The 15,369-nt window shown below is 36.4% G+C and overlaps 1 protein-coding gene across 1 annotated transcript in view; it reads left to right on the plus strand.

The window, feature by feature from the left end:
• LOC113066033 (phosphatidylinositol 3,4,5-trisphosphate-dependent Rac exchanger 2 protein-like) overlaps positions 1 to 15,369 on the plus strand; it is a 103,721-nt gene that overhangs the window by 73,866 nt on the left and 14,486 nt on the right. Inside the window, exons 26-35 of the mRNA XM_026237612.1 lie at positions 44 to 223; positions 1,239 to 1,333; positions 1,747 to 1,829; positions 3,078 to 3,168; positions 5,681 to 5,809; positions 6,234 to 6,275; positions 6,937 to 7,142; positions 9,403 to 9,505; positions 11,226 to 11,369; positions 11,528 to 11,642. Of these exons, the coding sequence (XP_026093397.1) occupies positions 44 to 223; positions 1,239 to 1,333; positions 1,747 to 1,829; positions 3,078 to 3,168; positions 5,681 to 5,809; positions 6,234 to 6,275; positions 6,937 to 7,142; positions 9,403 to 9,505; positions 11,226 to 11,369; positions 11,528 to 11,642 (1,188 nt within the window). The remainder of the gene's footprint in view (positions 1 to 43; positions 224 to 1,238; positions 1,334 to 1,746; positions 1,830 to 3,077; positions 3,169 to 5,680; positions 5,810 to 6,233; positions 6,276 to 6,936; positions 7,143 to 9,402; positions 9,506 to 11,225; positions 11,370 to 11,527; positions 11,643 to 15,369) is intronic.

The following is a 15,369-nucleotide window of genomic DNA, read 5'->3' on the forward strand; positions in this document are numbered from 1 at the left end:
CTCTGGTTCTCCTTGTCTCTCTTTCTTTCTGTATTTCCCACAGTTTGCTTTCCTCTATCACACGTCCCACAGGGTCTGGAGGGAAGCCCACTGAGAGCTACATTTCGGCTGAGAGTGAGAGCGAGAAAAGTGAACGCAATGGGAAGAAAGTGTGTTTTAATGTCACCGGAGACGAGCAGGAGGACTCGGGTCACGACACCATCAGCAACAGGGACTCCTATAGGTAATGTGTTTTACAGTAGCCATAAAGAACTTTTACAGTTAGATGTAGTGTCTTCTCTAAAACATCATGTCTGCCAGGATTCTCGGTATCTGCTTGATTTCACACAACATAGTGTTTTAAAACCGTTCATAATACGTGTTGCATCCCCAGTGCCACAAAGAAACATCCACAAAGTCTCTTCTAAAGTCAGTTTCCTCTTTCAGGTCAGGTTTTCAGTTATATTTTATGGAATATATTTTTCTGAAGTTTTCTAAATTATGTGGGTTTGTTTTTTAATTCTTTTGGAAAATAGATTCTTTGTTAACAATTATATATGTAATAATATAAATATTATTTGTCAAAAAAAAAAAAAAATATATATATATATGCAGTTACATGTATAAATTGCTTTTTGTACTCAATAATTTAAACAATGATCAAAAATAAATACACTATATAATTTCTATTTCAAGTAAATGCTGTTCTTTTGAACTTTCTATTCATCAAGGAATCCTGAAAAAAAATATGACTCACGGTTTCGACAAAAACAAATATTAAGCAGCACTTTCAACATTATAAAAAAAGAAACGTTTCTTGACCTGTAAATCAGCATAATAAAACAATTTCTGAAGGATCATATGATACTAAAGAAAATTCTGCTTTGCCATTGCAGGAATAAATTACATTTCAAAATAAATGCAATTAGAAAATCGTTTGCAATATTACTGTTTTTGCTGTTTGTTTGTTTTTTTTTATCAAATACATACAGCCTTGAAGAGCATAAGTGACTTTTTTCAAAAGCTTATTGCAAAAAAAATCAGAATACACAGCTAGTTAGTTATGAGTGGCTGTCAGTGGAGAAAGATGACATTTTTGTTATAATTTATGTTAGTATAGAGTATGTTTTTGGCTTTATTTGCACCAGAACACACAAATGAATAAATTCAGAAGAATTTGCTGTGATCTTAACAGATGTGAATGGCTTCTGCACATTGTGATCCTGTCATGTCTTAGGATTCACATTCATTTCTTCCAGTGATTGTAACAGCAACAGGAACTCCATAGCGTCCTTCACCAGCATCTGCAGCAGTCACTGCAGCTCTTACGTCCACAGTGATGAGATGGACTCAGGTAATGCAACCAGACATCATCCTGCACACATCTTACATCACAACACTATTGTCAGTTCACCCCCCGATAAATCCTCCATGACTGTAATCAAATATGCCATTCAGACTGATTCTTGACTCATCACACTGCACATCAAGCACACATTTTCCACTTAGTCAAACAGAACCTGCCAAAATACAGAGTCTGTCAAACTGATGGCCACTTGATGCTAACTACTGAAAAAATGGAGGAAGAGAACGACAGGAAAGATGGAAGGAGAGGAGAGAATTGTTTGCATTGATATGGCAATATGAAGCAAAAGTGTTAAGGACTCTGTATTGAATGTTTGTTTCCTCTAATGATTACCACTTGCCCTCTCTCCACACAAACACACACACACACACACACACACACACACAATCAATCACATACAGGTGACGAGGTACCAACCAGTGTGTGGATATCTCACGACAAACAGAAGAAGCTACACGGCTTCCTGGAGCATCTGTTCAGTCAGGTGTGTGTTTGCAGTCAAACTTTACATCCACATGCATTTGTTCATGTGAACTTTGACCATTTAAGTCAGAATAGCTTAAATATTTTATCCATATTTGTGTATATAAATGTGAATAATAATAATAATAACTGATTTTCTGTATATTCTAATATACAAATTTCTATATATACTTTTCAAGTTAAAAATCTTCAAAGTAGTATAAATTAACGTTAGCTGATCTATCCATTAATTTAATTAAATCCCCTTGCAATACAATTTTGTTAATTGTTCTTTTTTGATACCTAATTCCTTAGTAATTGATAATGAATAATAAAGATTTGTTGAGTCAATAAATTAAGAATGAATTCCTTGCTAACAATTTAGGAATTGAATATTTTTGTCTGTAAGGTTATTTATTTATTTATTTTTTTTTATTTTTTTTTACTGCTCCTTTAAATGGTATGGCAGTGAAAATGTTATCTATTAATATAGTGTCATAAGAATAGCATTTATTAAATGATAAAAACATTGTTTAAAATAGTTTAACATATATAGCAAATCACTTAATGTTATGCCAACTACCCATTTATATAATAATAAAAAACATAATTATTTTAACATTAAATAATTATGTAATAATATTTCATATTGTAATTTATAATTATCTAAATATGTAATAAATAATCAAATTAAAATAAAAAAGTAATATAAAATAAATATCAATATAAACAAATAAAAAAAGTTATTTATTATTTAAATATTTTCATTTGAAAAAAATAAATTTGCAGTTTGATTAAATGAGTGGTTTTGCAATCCAATCTTTTCCTAAGAAGACTTAGCTTCTTCTTTGACTTCTTTGACACCTAAAAACAGGCTGAAGCCCCTCAAATAATGCATCATGGACATGGTCACTTCCTCCCAGAGATCAATCTGTTTTGTCTCCACACTTTTTAACAAGGATGTCTCAATCACCAGTAAAATGGAGAATGTCCCGCTCACTTTATCTTTGGCTGCTGTTTGGTTTATAGCACACAGGTTTCCGGGAGCACAACACTCCCAGTCCACATGCAGCACAAATGTTTTCCGGCTGATGGGGTGGGAGTTTAAGGGGGCTTTTGTTTTTTTTTTGTGAAGATTGCCTCCAAGTGCACTTTATTTTTTTGAATTTTGAAATACCGAAATACACGTACTCTTGAGTTTGTCCATTTGCTTAGTCAGCTAATTAAAGACTGATTTCCAAGGATGTTTTGGTGCTGATCTCATTTTCAGGTGGAGTCCATCACCAGTTTGTTGAAAGGAGCAACTGTGACACGAGCCTTTGAACAGACCAAGTGTTTCACTCCGGGACGAGGACTTCAAGGTATTCAAGGTGTTAATTAAATTGTGTTTTATTCCTGTCGGCACAGTCTTATTCATACAGACAATATTCATTAAAGTGACTTTCATGGCTCAATGCACTTTTTGTTAAGGGTTGCATAACTTAAGTCAGACTTAAATTGTGTGTGCTTCTCTCAACGTGCTGAAACTCATAAACTATACATGTCTATGAGATTATGATCTCCAGGGATCTCTGACAATTGATTTTCAAACTTTTCTGGTACTGCCGCTCTGAAATGTCTCATTGTCAAGACAGTTATGTGTTTGCCAGAGAGAGAAGGAAGAGGGTGAAAAGGAGTGACATAAATCTGGGCCTGTATTTCATGTCTAAAGGGTTGTTGGCAAAAGGAAGTGTGGCTAAAGGTAGGGGTTTCCTCTGAGCGGTGTTGAGGTTTCAGTGACTGACTGCTCCAACCTCAGCTTTGTCCTTTACTACAAATCATCTTAATCAAATCTGTATGATTCGTTTTATCTGGGACAGATAAAGAACACCAGACTACTAGAGATAGTCTAGGACGCTTCCTCTCTCTGATCTGAGGACACTAGGACATTGGAGATTGTCTGGGTCACTTCCTCTGTCTCATTCTAGATTTTGTGACGGTTTTGTACCCTTGAAAAGGACACTACTCGTAGAGTAGTCCATTTAAAAAAAGCCCATTTAATTGATCGCATAAATCCAAAGCTTATCGGAAAGAAATATCTCTTATATAAACATCTCATACAAAATTGAATTGAATTGAATTGAATTGAATTGAATTGAATTGAATTGAACTGAACTAAACTAAACTAAACTTAACTAAACTTAGCTTAACTAAACTTAGCTTAACTTAGCTTAGCTTAACTTAACTTAACTTTTGTATTTATTTTTTATCTTTATTTCATTTTTTGTATATTTAATTGTTTTTGCATTTTATTTTATTTCATTAACAACATTACACTGAAATACATTTTAATTACATTTGTATAGTGCTAAACGCTGAGTTCTCATGTGAAGTGCACTCCTGAATGAGTGGGACATAGTGATGCTCACTTTCAAATGAGTTTCACCCTTATTTGCCTGAATTATTTAATCCCTTTAAACATTAAAATGTTTCAACTAAGGAGCCTGAAATAGATAAACAGCTCCAGGTATGAAGCTTAGTGTGTTGACAGTAGAAACAAATACAATAATGCAATGTGCAGGAACTCCTGAGTCCCTGGTTTATATGATAATAAAGTTTATCCCAAAGGCACAGATTCACACAGGATGTGGCTCAAGGTCATGTGGTAGGTTAATAATAACAGTAGGCATTGTTCTTGTGATATGTGAAAGCAGGATAGGCTTTGTCTGGGAAATAAATCTTAAATGAAGTGATGAGTCAGCGAAAGTCTGCTCTGTCTGTGTGTGTGGTCTGAATCTAGCTTTATACCTCCACAGAATGTTGCTCCTCTGCTGTTGTAAGGAGATGAGCAGATTAGTATGGAATCCACATGGTTTTAACAGTTGATAACTTGTGTGCCTGTGCATTTGATTTGTTTATTTAAGCTGTTGCATGCAGGTGAGAAAATGGGATTTGAGAATTAGAAATTGAGATGCTTAATATAGAGCTAGTGAAAAATTATTCAAATTATTTTTGTGACTCCTTGACTAATAGATTTTTTACATTTTTTAAATGTATTAATTTATATTTTAAATTATATTTTGGTACTTTTAACCTTTAACACAACCAGGGAAATAAATACATAAAAAAATGAATAGCAGCAGAAACAATAATAATAATAATAATAATAATAATAATAATAATAATAATAATAATAATAATAATAATAATAGGTGTTCCTGTGGCTCAAGTGGTAGAGCATCGCGTTATGAGCGCAAGGTTGTGAGTTCGGTTCCCAGGGAATACATGTTAGGTAAAAATTTTTAGCCTGAATGCACTGTAAGTCGCTTTGGATAAAAGTAAATTTAATATTAATAAACAATTATAATAAAAATAAATAAATGACTGTTAAATAAACAATATATATTGATTATTATTATTATTGTTGTTATTATTACAACTGTTTGTCTTCATAGTAGACGTGTTTTTACTGTGTGTGTGGTCGATTCCTGAAAATGTTCTACATTACCACAGAGGGCTCAAAGGAAATTATGATATAATCACTGAGACCAATCGAATGATGTAAGACCATTTCACCCACCCTCTTTTTCCCTGGACGCAGAAGGAAGCGGATAGGTGTGTGTGAGAAATGGCATATGTGTTTGTCACTGCACCATATCTTTTTATCATCACCATGGTAACAAGTGTTGACACCTTTTACGGCCAGAGCCATCTACTGTAAGGGCATTGGAGCTATATATCATTTTTTATTTTTTTTACAACACTCGACCCTACTGATCCCACTCCACACGTTTTGCGTGTTGCATAAATGTGTACCACTAGTTGTCTATTTGTGCTGGCCATGTTTGATCCTGTACGTTGGACTCCAGTGATCCTGTGATTGTTTTTGGGCAGAGTTTCATCAGGACATGGAGCCTAAGCTCAGCTGCACCAAGAAACTGAGGCTTCATGTCAAGCAGGATCCGTGGAACCTGCCCTGCAGCATTCAGGCTCTCACACACACCATCGCCAAGTTTGCGGAAGGTCAGTGGTTTCAAAATCAAATACACCACATTTGTTATTATAGCGAAAGATATTAAGATTTACAATATTCAGTGTCATATTCACTATATAGTTGTGCCACTTCTGGGTGTTTAATTTAATTTAATTTAATTCTATTTAATTTAATTTATTTTAATTTAATTTAATTTAATTTAATTTAATTTAATTTAATTTAATTTAATTTAATTTAATTTAATTTAATTTAATTTAATTTAATTTAATTTAATTTAATTTAATTTAATTTTATCTGTACCTTCTGTACTCCATTCAATCAGATGTTAAATGCAGTAAATCCAGATTATCCATATTTCTGCAGTAAATACAAATTTTAAGATATTTACCAGATTTTTTTGATGAAATTATTTTGTGATTGATGTTGCTTTTTATGTTTGTCTTTTTCCTTTAGAGGTGAAAACACGGCTACTCTTAGTCCTTCTGCAATACACAGGTGAGTGTCGATTCAACCAAATTTGCTTACTCATATTATTTAAATGCTATAAATATACATGACGAATAAGGAACGCCTCATTTTCGGTCTTTCCATTGTTCACACTCATTCATTATATGCTGTAATCTGTCACACCAAACAGTAGGCAGTCTTTTGAGGTCACCCTGAATAAATTACACTCAGTTGAGAATTTCTCCACACAGCATTTCTCTCACTCCTGCAACAGCAGTCCAGCATCCTCTGAGAAAAATGATCCTCATGAAAAGAGCCCTCAGAAACTCCTGTAATCCCATTAAGGAAATATAATTTTATAAAAAATAAAAGGTTATGACTAGAAGATGCAGCTAAATACATTTGGCTGAAGAAAGAGAGCAGCCTTTCATAATGGCGTCTAATGTGTTTTGAGTTCACTGGGAAGTACGAATGTGTCTTTAGATCATTTGATGGCATTCTTTTGTTTTGATTTTAGGCTTTGAACACTAAACATAATATGGAGACTGAAGAAGTTTTATTAAGAGGGTATTTTATTGAGAGAGTGTCACCCATAGATGTCCACTCCATCATTTACTCTTCTTCATGTCATTCAAAACAACTAAGCTAACTGCATAGTCTTGCTCATATTATGCAAATGTAACTCTCTCTCTCTCTTTCTCTCTCTCAGACTCAGAGATTCAGTTGAGGAGGGATATGGTGTTTAGTCAGAGTCTGGTGGCAGCGGTTTGCTCTTTCTCAGAGCAGTTGTTGGCCGTGCTAAATCAAGCTCTCGGCGCTGAGAGTGAAAGTCAAGAAGCCAGTCGCCGCTGGCTGGAGCAGATCTCCTCGGCCGGTCTTCTGCTGCATTTCCAATCTCTGCTCTCCCCCAACTTGGTGAGTACCTGCCACGGTCACTGGGCTTGAAATAAGCCTTTCTAGTCTGACATCCTCCTTTAGGTCAGATATATTTGGATCGAGGGTCATGTATGGCACTCGAATGATTGTCAAAATCCTGCTCGATCTGGCCAGTATCCCACAGCTCAGTAGGATTTATCACATCCTTCTTGGATTCATCGTAATGGTGTTCTGTGTTTGTGATGGATGGCCTGTAAAGATGCAGTTGTTAAAGCAATGAGCCACGAGAGACCAAGTGTTTTAGTTATTTTGTCAGGCTGAGAAGTGTTGTTAGGCATGTCACGAGCCGTAGCATGTGAAATACAATTTAATAAAATGAAATAAAATATCAAACGTTAAATATAAATTGTAAAATGCTGGCAAATAATATATAAGACGTGATCAATAAATAATAATAATAAAAAAATATATAACATTTCTTATTAAGAAGAATTTGCTAGCAATTTGTTTAGCTTTATTTTAAAGCTTTTTTTTTTGCAATTAAAAAAACACTAACTTTACACTTAACAGGATGATGCATCATGGGTGTGGTGATAATTTCTTATAATGGCTTTGAGGTTCAGTACACAGAATAGCTGCTACTTAACGTCTGATCTAAAGTCCATTATACTGTGCCTTTAATGAGCAAGATAACTCTTCATTTAACAGAAAAATGTGTGAAGAGACCGACAGCATCCCTGAGCAACTTTCTTATTTTGTTTGTCCTCCTCCCTGCAGATTACATCTGCTTTTTGTTTACTGCAATCAGCCGCAAGGTCAGATCCACGTCTGTGTGTTGGGACTCAGTGGAGTTTGCTTTCTTATTGAATTGATGACTGTAGCCATGTGTTTTCCCACAACGACGGCAATTTCCACAATCTATGGGCATCCCGACAGACCGAGGGATAATGCAGGATTATCATGTCTTGTAAAGTGTTTCTCTCTTTGGCTTCAGCTTGAGATCAGGTTTCACCTGGCCGTGATTGAGGCCAGAGGATTATGTTTCTTTGTTTGCCTTCCAGGGGTGGTTCTTTATGTGAAATTTTTTTTTGCACCCAAAAAAGTTGAAATGTGAATATTTCTCTGCCGAGAAGAGCTGTTCTTATTTAAAGGAATAGTTCACCCAAACATGAACGTTTGCTGAACATTTACTCAGGTTTGGAGAAATTTAGCATTACATCACTTGCTCACAAATGAATCCTCAGCTGTGAATGGGTGCCATCAAAATGAGCTGATACAACATCACAATAATCCACGCGTAATCAGATAAAATACAAGTCTTTGATTCATTATATTGCTCTCTCAACTGCCTGTCTAAATCAGGAGAGAAATATGCTTAGACCGGGCACTGTTTACAAGTGAACACAGTCCAAAGCAGATAGGGGATTGACTTTTTCACAGGAAGAAGTGTTATTATGGATTACGGACTCCTATTTTGACCAGAAGTGATGGTTTAAAGTTAAAAGCCTTGATGACGGATTCGTGTCTTAGAAACACAGCCTTTAACTTCATTAAGTGATGGACCGGAGTGGTGTGAGTTACTTGTAGATTATTGTGATGTTTTTATCAGCAGTTTAAACTCTCATTCTGAAAGCACACATTCACACCAGAGGATCTAATAGTGAGCATTCTCTATTTTTATTTATTTATTAAGAGAATATAAATGAAAACAGCAAGAGGTTTGGATGATGTATGTCAAGCATGTAGTCAGCAAAATCAGTCAGGCTGAGCTTCCACAGAGGATGAACCCACATGTAAAATGAAGATTCCCAGCGTTTGAGACTTTAGTCTTATCTCCACAGCACTGCCGCTCTTCCCCCTCCACCCCCGAACACACTCTGGGGAGGGAGAGCAGGCGGCAGCGAGCAACCCGGAGGTAATTTCTTGACATGATAACGCTTGGCAGCTTTGTAGGCCCCCAGATGAAAGGATTGTGGCATCTGGCACATGGGGATCTTTGAGAGAGTCGGCCCACGTATCAGGCAGAGGAGTCGTTTTCAGATGTGTGAGGAGTGGTCCCTCGATTCTCACACCAGACTTGTTCAGATTTGTATGTGGATGGTCTCATCTGCAGCCATGGGTGTACTGTGTGTGTGCGGGCAGAACTATTTGTATCTATACTTGTATCTATACTAAAGCACACCAGTTTCAGTTTTTTGTGTATTTCACTCATGCTATCAGGACTTCAACACATTTTTTTCATTAAACACATGTAGTTTAGTAATGGTTTTGTACTTTTGTATTGTAATTTTTTCTTTAGACGGATGAGCAGGCCATGCTAGAAGACACACAAGTTGCTCTTATAGACCTGGAGAAGGTCACATTCTTCTTCCGGCAGTTTGAAGGCGAGCCTCTTGTTGCTAGTAAGTTCTCTTTGAAGAAACATCTCCTGTTTGAATAGGATTTTGAACTTTTTCAGCATAATTTTAAAACTAATTTTACTAGAATGTTTACAGAATGTTTCCAAGTTTTTGTCTTTGCATTATGTAACACAAAAAAATCTGTCATGATTATATCAGTACAAAATAAAAAAAATTTACAGTATTTTTGTTATTACATTTACAAATGTATGTCTCAGCCAAATGTATTTAAAATAGTGTCAGTGTTTGTTTTCTTAAAGGGGTCATATGACGTTGCTAAAAAGAACATTATTTTGTGTATTTGGTGTAATGAAATGTGTTTATGTGGTTTAAGGTTCTAAAAACACATTATTTTCCATCTAGTGTACATTATTGTTTCTTCTCTATGCCCTGCCTTTCTGAAACATGTAGATTTTTGCAAAGCACATTGTTCTGAGAAGAGAGGTGTGCTCTGATTGGCCAGCTATCCAGTGCGTTGTGATTTGCCAAATTCCTCAAGCGTGTGAAATAAATGTTACGCCCCTTAACATACTGTGATGCCGTGTGTGCCGGCACGACGAGACAAATACAATAAAACCCATTAAAAACAAGGCATTTGTTGCATTCAGTGGGAACATAATTACTGATTATAATGACTGAGGCCCCAATCACATAGAATGTGTTTTTTTGCAGTGAGAGGCGCCTTTTTTAAATTGTTTTGGTTTGCAGTGAGCTTTCTGTGTGCCGTTTATGCGCCCTGTGTGCCTTGCGTTTTTGCAGGAGCGCTCTGAGCTACTGAGCAACTCCAAGCAGAAAAAGCGCCTGACGTCATTCACGTTTTTAGCCGGATCAGTATTTTTTATGACTTCTGTTAATATGACCGTTTGCTTAACAGCGAAACCCAATGATTTTAGAATCAAAGGATTTTAATCCTTTGATTAGATTGACCTTACACTGTATCGCCACTGCGTAAACATATAACCATGTCTGCATTTGTGATCTGAGAAACGACAATCAACAAGTGCTACTCTACACTGCTCAAAACTCACGTTTGAATCATCAGTGGCAAATTCTTTAGATATGGAAACATACTTGCAGGCTATGAGTCAGAAGCACCAGACTGTCCTTGCAAAGTTGGAATTGCCCCACTTTATAGAAACAGCCTTTGTGCATAGAACCATTGTAGGCTACTGTTCAGGAAACAGTCCACGTCCTCCATAAAATGTGCTACACACATCTGAATATTTGGTTTGAACTGTTCTGGAACAGTGTTGTAGATAAAACTTAACCACTGATTTCTAGTTGTGTCCTCTTTTGGAAGACCAAACGAAGTAGTTTAGCTTTCACAACGAAACACACAGCGTCTCCACAACATGGCGCTGGCTGCAACAGCGAGGATAAAAGTTGCGCCTTCTTTCTTTGCATGAACATTTGGGCGATGTTATGCAAATCTTCCCACATCGTGATGTAGACATGTGGGGGCATCTTAGAACGAGCTGTTGACTCTTTAATTTTATAAAGAATATCTCTTTGGATTTGAGACTTTAGTCTTTGCAACTTTACAGATCTTCTATAAACACCAAGAGCTTGTAACACTCCAAAGAGAAATTTTTTAATCACATCATATAACCACTTTAACGTAAGTATTCAAATAGTCACTTGGAACCAGAGTGTTGGTATGAAATATTTTATTCATAAACCCTCTGACTCCATTCTGTTGATGGCTTTGTTTCTTTTTCTCCAGACATGCCCATCTCATACCAAGTTGAGGGCACACGGCAGGCTTTGAAAGTCTGTTTCTACCTAGAGGCATTCTACTTCCAGCAGTTACCCCAGAGACTAAGATATGGCGGTAGCTTCAAAATTTACCCCGTCCTGTTCACCCAGGGTACGATGTGTTTGAATGGACACAGTTAGCCTGAAGCATAGCCAAAAAAGCTAAAAATTAAGCTAGCTACCTCCCTTAACTTTTTAAAAACAATAAAGTAACTAATACACAGTTAAACGTATGAGAAAATTCCAGAGCTTCACAAAATCTTTCTACAGCTTTGGAGAGCATGGAGGGATATTATTACCGAGAAAATGTGTCAGTGGAAGAATATCAGGCCCAAATCAATGCTGGATCCCTGGAGAAGGTCAAGCAGTACTACAAGAGACTCAGGTAAGTCTGCTTCACCTGTCAGTCAAACTTCAGCTATGAAATTACTGGGAGGTTTTGAGAAGTGGTTATAATTGCTGAGTTGGATTACCTGGACTGGGAGTGCCACTTAAATATAAAATGACAAAATCAGTAATCAAGTTATTATTTACCAAATACAAATATAAATAGATCTTTATAAATAGATACATATCAGTAATTATTATGCCAGTCTGTTTGAATATTTTTGAGGTTGAGATGAAGATGAATTTGCCCCCATACCTCAAAATGGGTTCAGTTCATCAGTCTGCCAAAACAGTTAGGGAAGGCTTTCTAAAAGCATTGCTGCAGGAATATTCCCATCCAGTCAACTCCAGATATTGGGGAAGTCATGGCCTAATTGTTAGAGAGTTGGTCTTGCAACCCAAAGGTTTCGGGTTCGAGTCTCGTACCAGCAGGGATTGTAGGTGGTGGGAGTGAATGTACAGTGTCAGTATATCATGATTGAGGTGCCCTTGAGCAAGGCACTGTACCCCCAACTGCGCCACAGTGTAAATGGCTGCCCACTGCTGTGTGTCTACACTTTGGATGGGTTAAATGTAGAGCACAAATTCTGAGTATGGGTCACCATACTTGGCTGTATGTCACGTCACTTTCATATCTGGTTTTACACCGCCTTCATGTTCCTTCAGTTGTTTCGTTGTATGTTTAAGTCCTCCAGAGGCCTCTTGGGACATTCAAATGGCTGTCGAAACATGTTAAATTGTTTCCAAACCCTGAACATCAGCACTAATCCTCAAAATATGAGTGAATTTGATATGTTTATGGAAAATAATCATCATGTAGGATCCTAACAAGATGTTCTCCGAGCAGCTGATGTTTGCTTTATAGCTCACCAGGTAAACATCTGGTTTAGATCTCATCTGTAACTGGTTACAGCGTGCTGAGGTCAGCCAAGTTTCATTGTATTATGTGAGCCATAGGAGCATGTTACTTTTGGGATTTGCATTGAGGCAAGCCTGCCAATTCTACCAGAGATCAAGTACAGTCTTGGCTTGATTTGAGGCCAGAGGAAGACGTATGATGGGTTACTCAAGAAATATTGTCCTATTATGTGCAAACACCGCTTTGGTTTGGCTTTCCAGCATTGAGGCTGTAATGCTGACTCATTATCTACACTGTGCTCTCTAGCATATTGGCATTTCGAAAAAATCTTTCTATATTCCACTAATAACATGATCCTTCTATCCCTTATCCTGGTCTTTGCTCTCTGAGCATTGGTATTGGCATTATTGGCTTGATGCATTTATATTGACTTAATGTGAAGTGTGAACACTGAATGAGGAAAAAGGCAAATCCGTTCCTTATTCAGAATGTTATTGTTCCGATATGGATATGACAGTGAGGTGACTGTATGTGTTAGATGCTAGTTTTCATAATTCTAAACACACTGCACACATTTACATTTTCTTGCATTTTTTTTCTTAGACAGTGTCAAGAGTTAATAATTTCAAAATAGACTAGTAAGTGGGTTGGTTGCCTGAACGATTCAATTCTTGTGTTAAAAAAGCACAGCTGAATGGATAGGAAGGTGAAGGTCTTGACAAGATTTTAAGTGCTTTTTAAGACTATTTTTTAACATATATGTCATTGATGTCATTTTAATATTTATAATAATTCTATGTTTTATATATATATATACTATATATATATATATATATATATATATATATATATATATATATATATATATATATATATATATATATATACAGTATTGTTCAAAATAATAGCAGTACAATGTGACTAACCAGAATAATCAAGGTTTTTCGTATATTTTTTTATTGCTACGTGGCAAACAAGTTACCAGTAGGTTCAGTAGATTCTCAGAAAACAAATGAGACCCAGCATTCATGATATGCACGCTCTTAAGGCTGTGCAATTGGGCAATTAGTTGAATTAGTTGAAAGGGGTGTGTTCAAAAAAATAGCAGTGTGGCATTCAATCACTGAGGTCATCAATTTTGTGAAGAAACAGGTGTGAATCAGGTGGCCCCTATTTAAGGATAAAGCCAACACTTGTTGAACATGCATTTGAAAGCTGAGGAAAATGGGTCGTTCAAGACATTGTTCAGAAGAACAGCGTACTTTGATTAAAAAGTTGATTAGAGAGGGGAAAACCTATAAAGAGGTGCAAAAAATGATAGGCTGTTCAGCTAAAATGATCTCCAATGCCTTAAAATGGAGAGCAAAACCATAGAGACGTGGAAGAAAACGGAAGACAACCATCAAAATGGATAGAAGAATAACCAGAATGGCAAAGGCTCAGCCAATGATCACCTCCAGGATGATCAAAGACAGTCTGGAGTTACCTGTAAGTACTGTGACAGTTAGAAGACGTCTGTGCGAAGCTAATCTATTTTCAAGAATCCCCCGCAAAGTCCCTCTGTTAAAAAAAAGGCATGTGCAGAAGAGGTTACAATTTGCCAAAGAACACATCAACTGGCCTAAAGAGAAATGGAGGAACATTTTGTGGACTGATGAGAGTAAAATTGTTCTTTTTGGGTCCAAGGGCCACAGGCAGTTTGTGAGACGACCCCCAAACTCTGAATTCAAGCCACAGTACACAGTGAAGACAGTGAAGCATGGAGGTGCAAGCATCATGATATGGGCATGTTTCTCCTACTATGGTGTTGGGCCTATTTATCGCATACCAGGGATCATGGATCAGTTTGCATATGTTAAAATACTTGAAGAGGTCATGTTGCCCTATGCTGAAGAGGACATGCCCTTGAAATGGTTGTTTCAACAAGACAATGACCCAAAACACACTAGTAAACGGGCAAAGTCTTGGTTCCAAACCAACAAAATTAATGTTATGGAGTGGCCAGCCTAATCTCCAGACCTTAATCCAATTGAGAACTTGTGGGGTGATATCAAAAATGCTGTTTCTGAAGCAAAACCAAGAAATGTGAATGAATTGTGGAATGTTGTTAAAGAATCATGGAGTGGAATAACAGCTGAGAGGTGCCACAAGTTGGTTGACTCCATGCCACACAGATGTCAAGCAGTTTTAAAAAACTGTGGTCATACAACTAAATATTAGTTTAGTGATTCACAGGATTGCTAAATCCCAGAAAAAAAAATGTTTGTACAAAATAGTTTTGAGTTTGTACAGTCAAAGGTAGACACTGCTATTTTTTTGAACACACCCCTTTCAACTAATTGCCCAATTGCACAGCCTTAAGAGCGTGCATATCATGAATGCTGGGTCTCATTTGTTTTCTGACAATCTACTGAACCTACTGGTAACTTGTTTGCCACGTAGCAATAAAAAATATACTAAAAACCTTGATTATTCTGGTTAGTCACATTGTACTGCTATTATTTTGAACAATACTGTATATATATATATATATATATACACACACAAATTATTACATTTAATATAATAGGTTAATAAGTTAATAATATGAATTATATAAATGATTCATATATAGCTGAGTCACTGTAAGACTGCAGTTATTATTAGGCAGATATAGTGAAAATGGAGCATTTGCAATGCAGTTACAACAGTACTTATGGCAGCATTTTTTTCATTCATGTGATTTCCCAGGGTTTGTAGTTTTTGTCTGGATTTGTGTGATTTTTATGCAGGTGTGGAAAGGCCCTGCAGGTAAAGTGATTCAGCTTATCCATGGCAAGACAGAGGCTTTTTCAGAAAGCTGTGCAGATGAGCTTGAAATGAATTG

The sequence above is a fragment of the Carassius auratus genome, chromosome 49 (assembly GCF_003368295.1).
Source record: "Carassius auratus strain Wakin chromosome 49, ASM336829v1, whole genome shotgun sequence".
Classification (NCBI taxonomy): domain Eukaryota; kingdom Metazoa; phylum Chordata; class Actinopteri; order Cypriniformes; family Cyprinidae; genus Carassius; species Carassius auratus.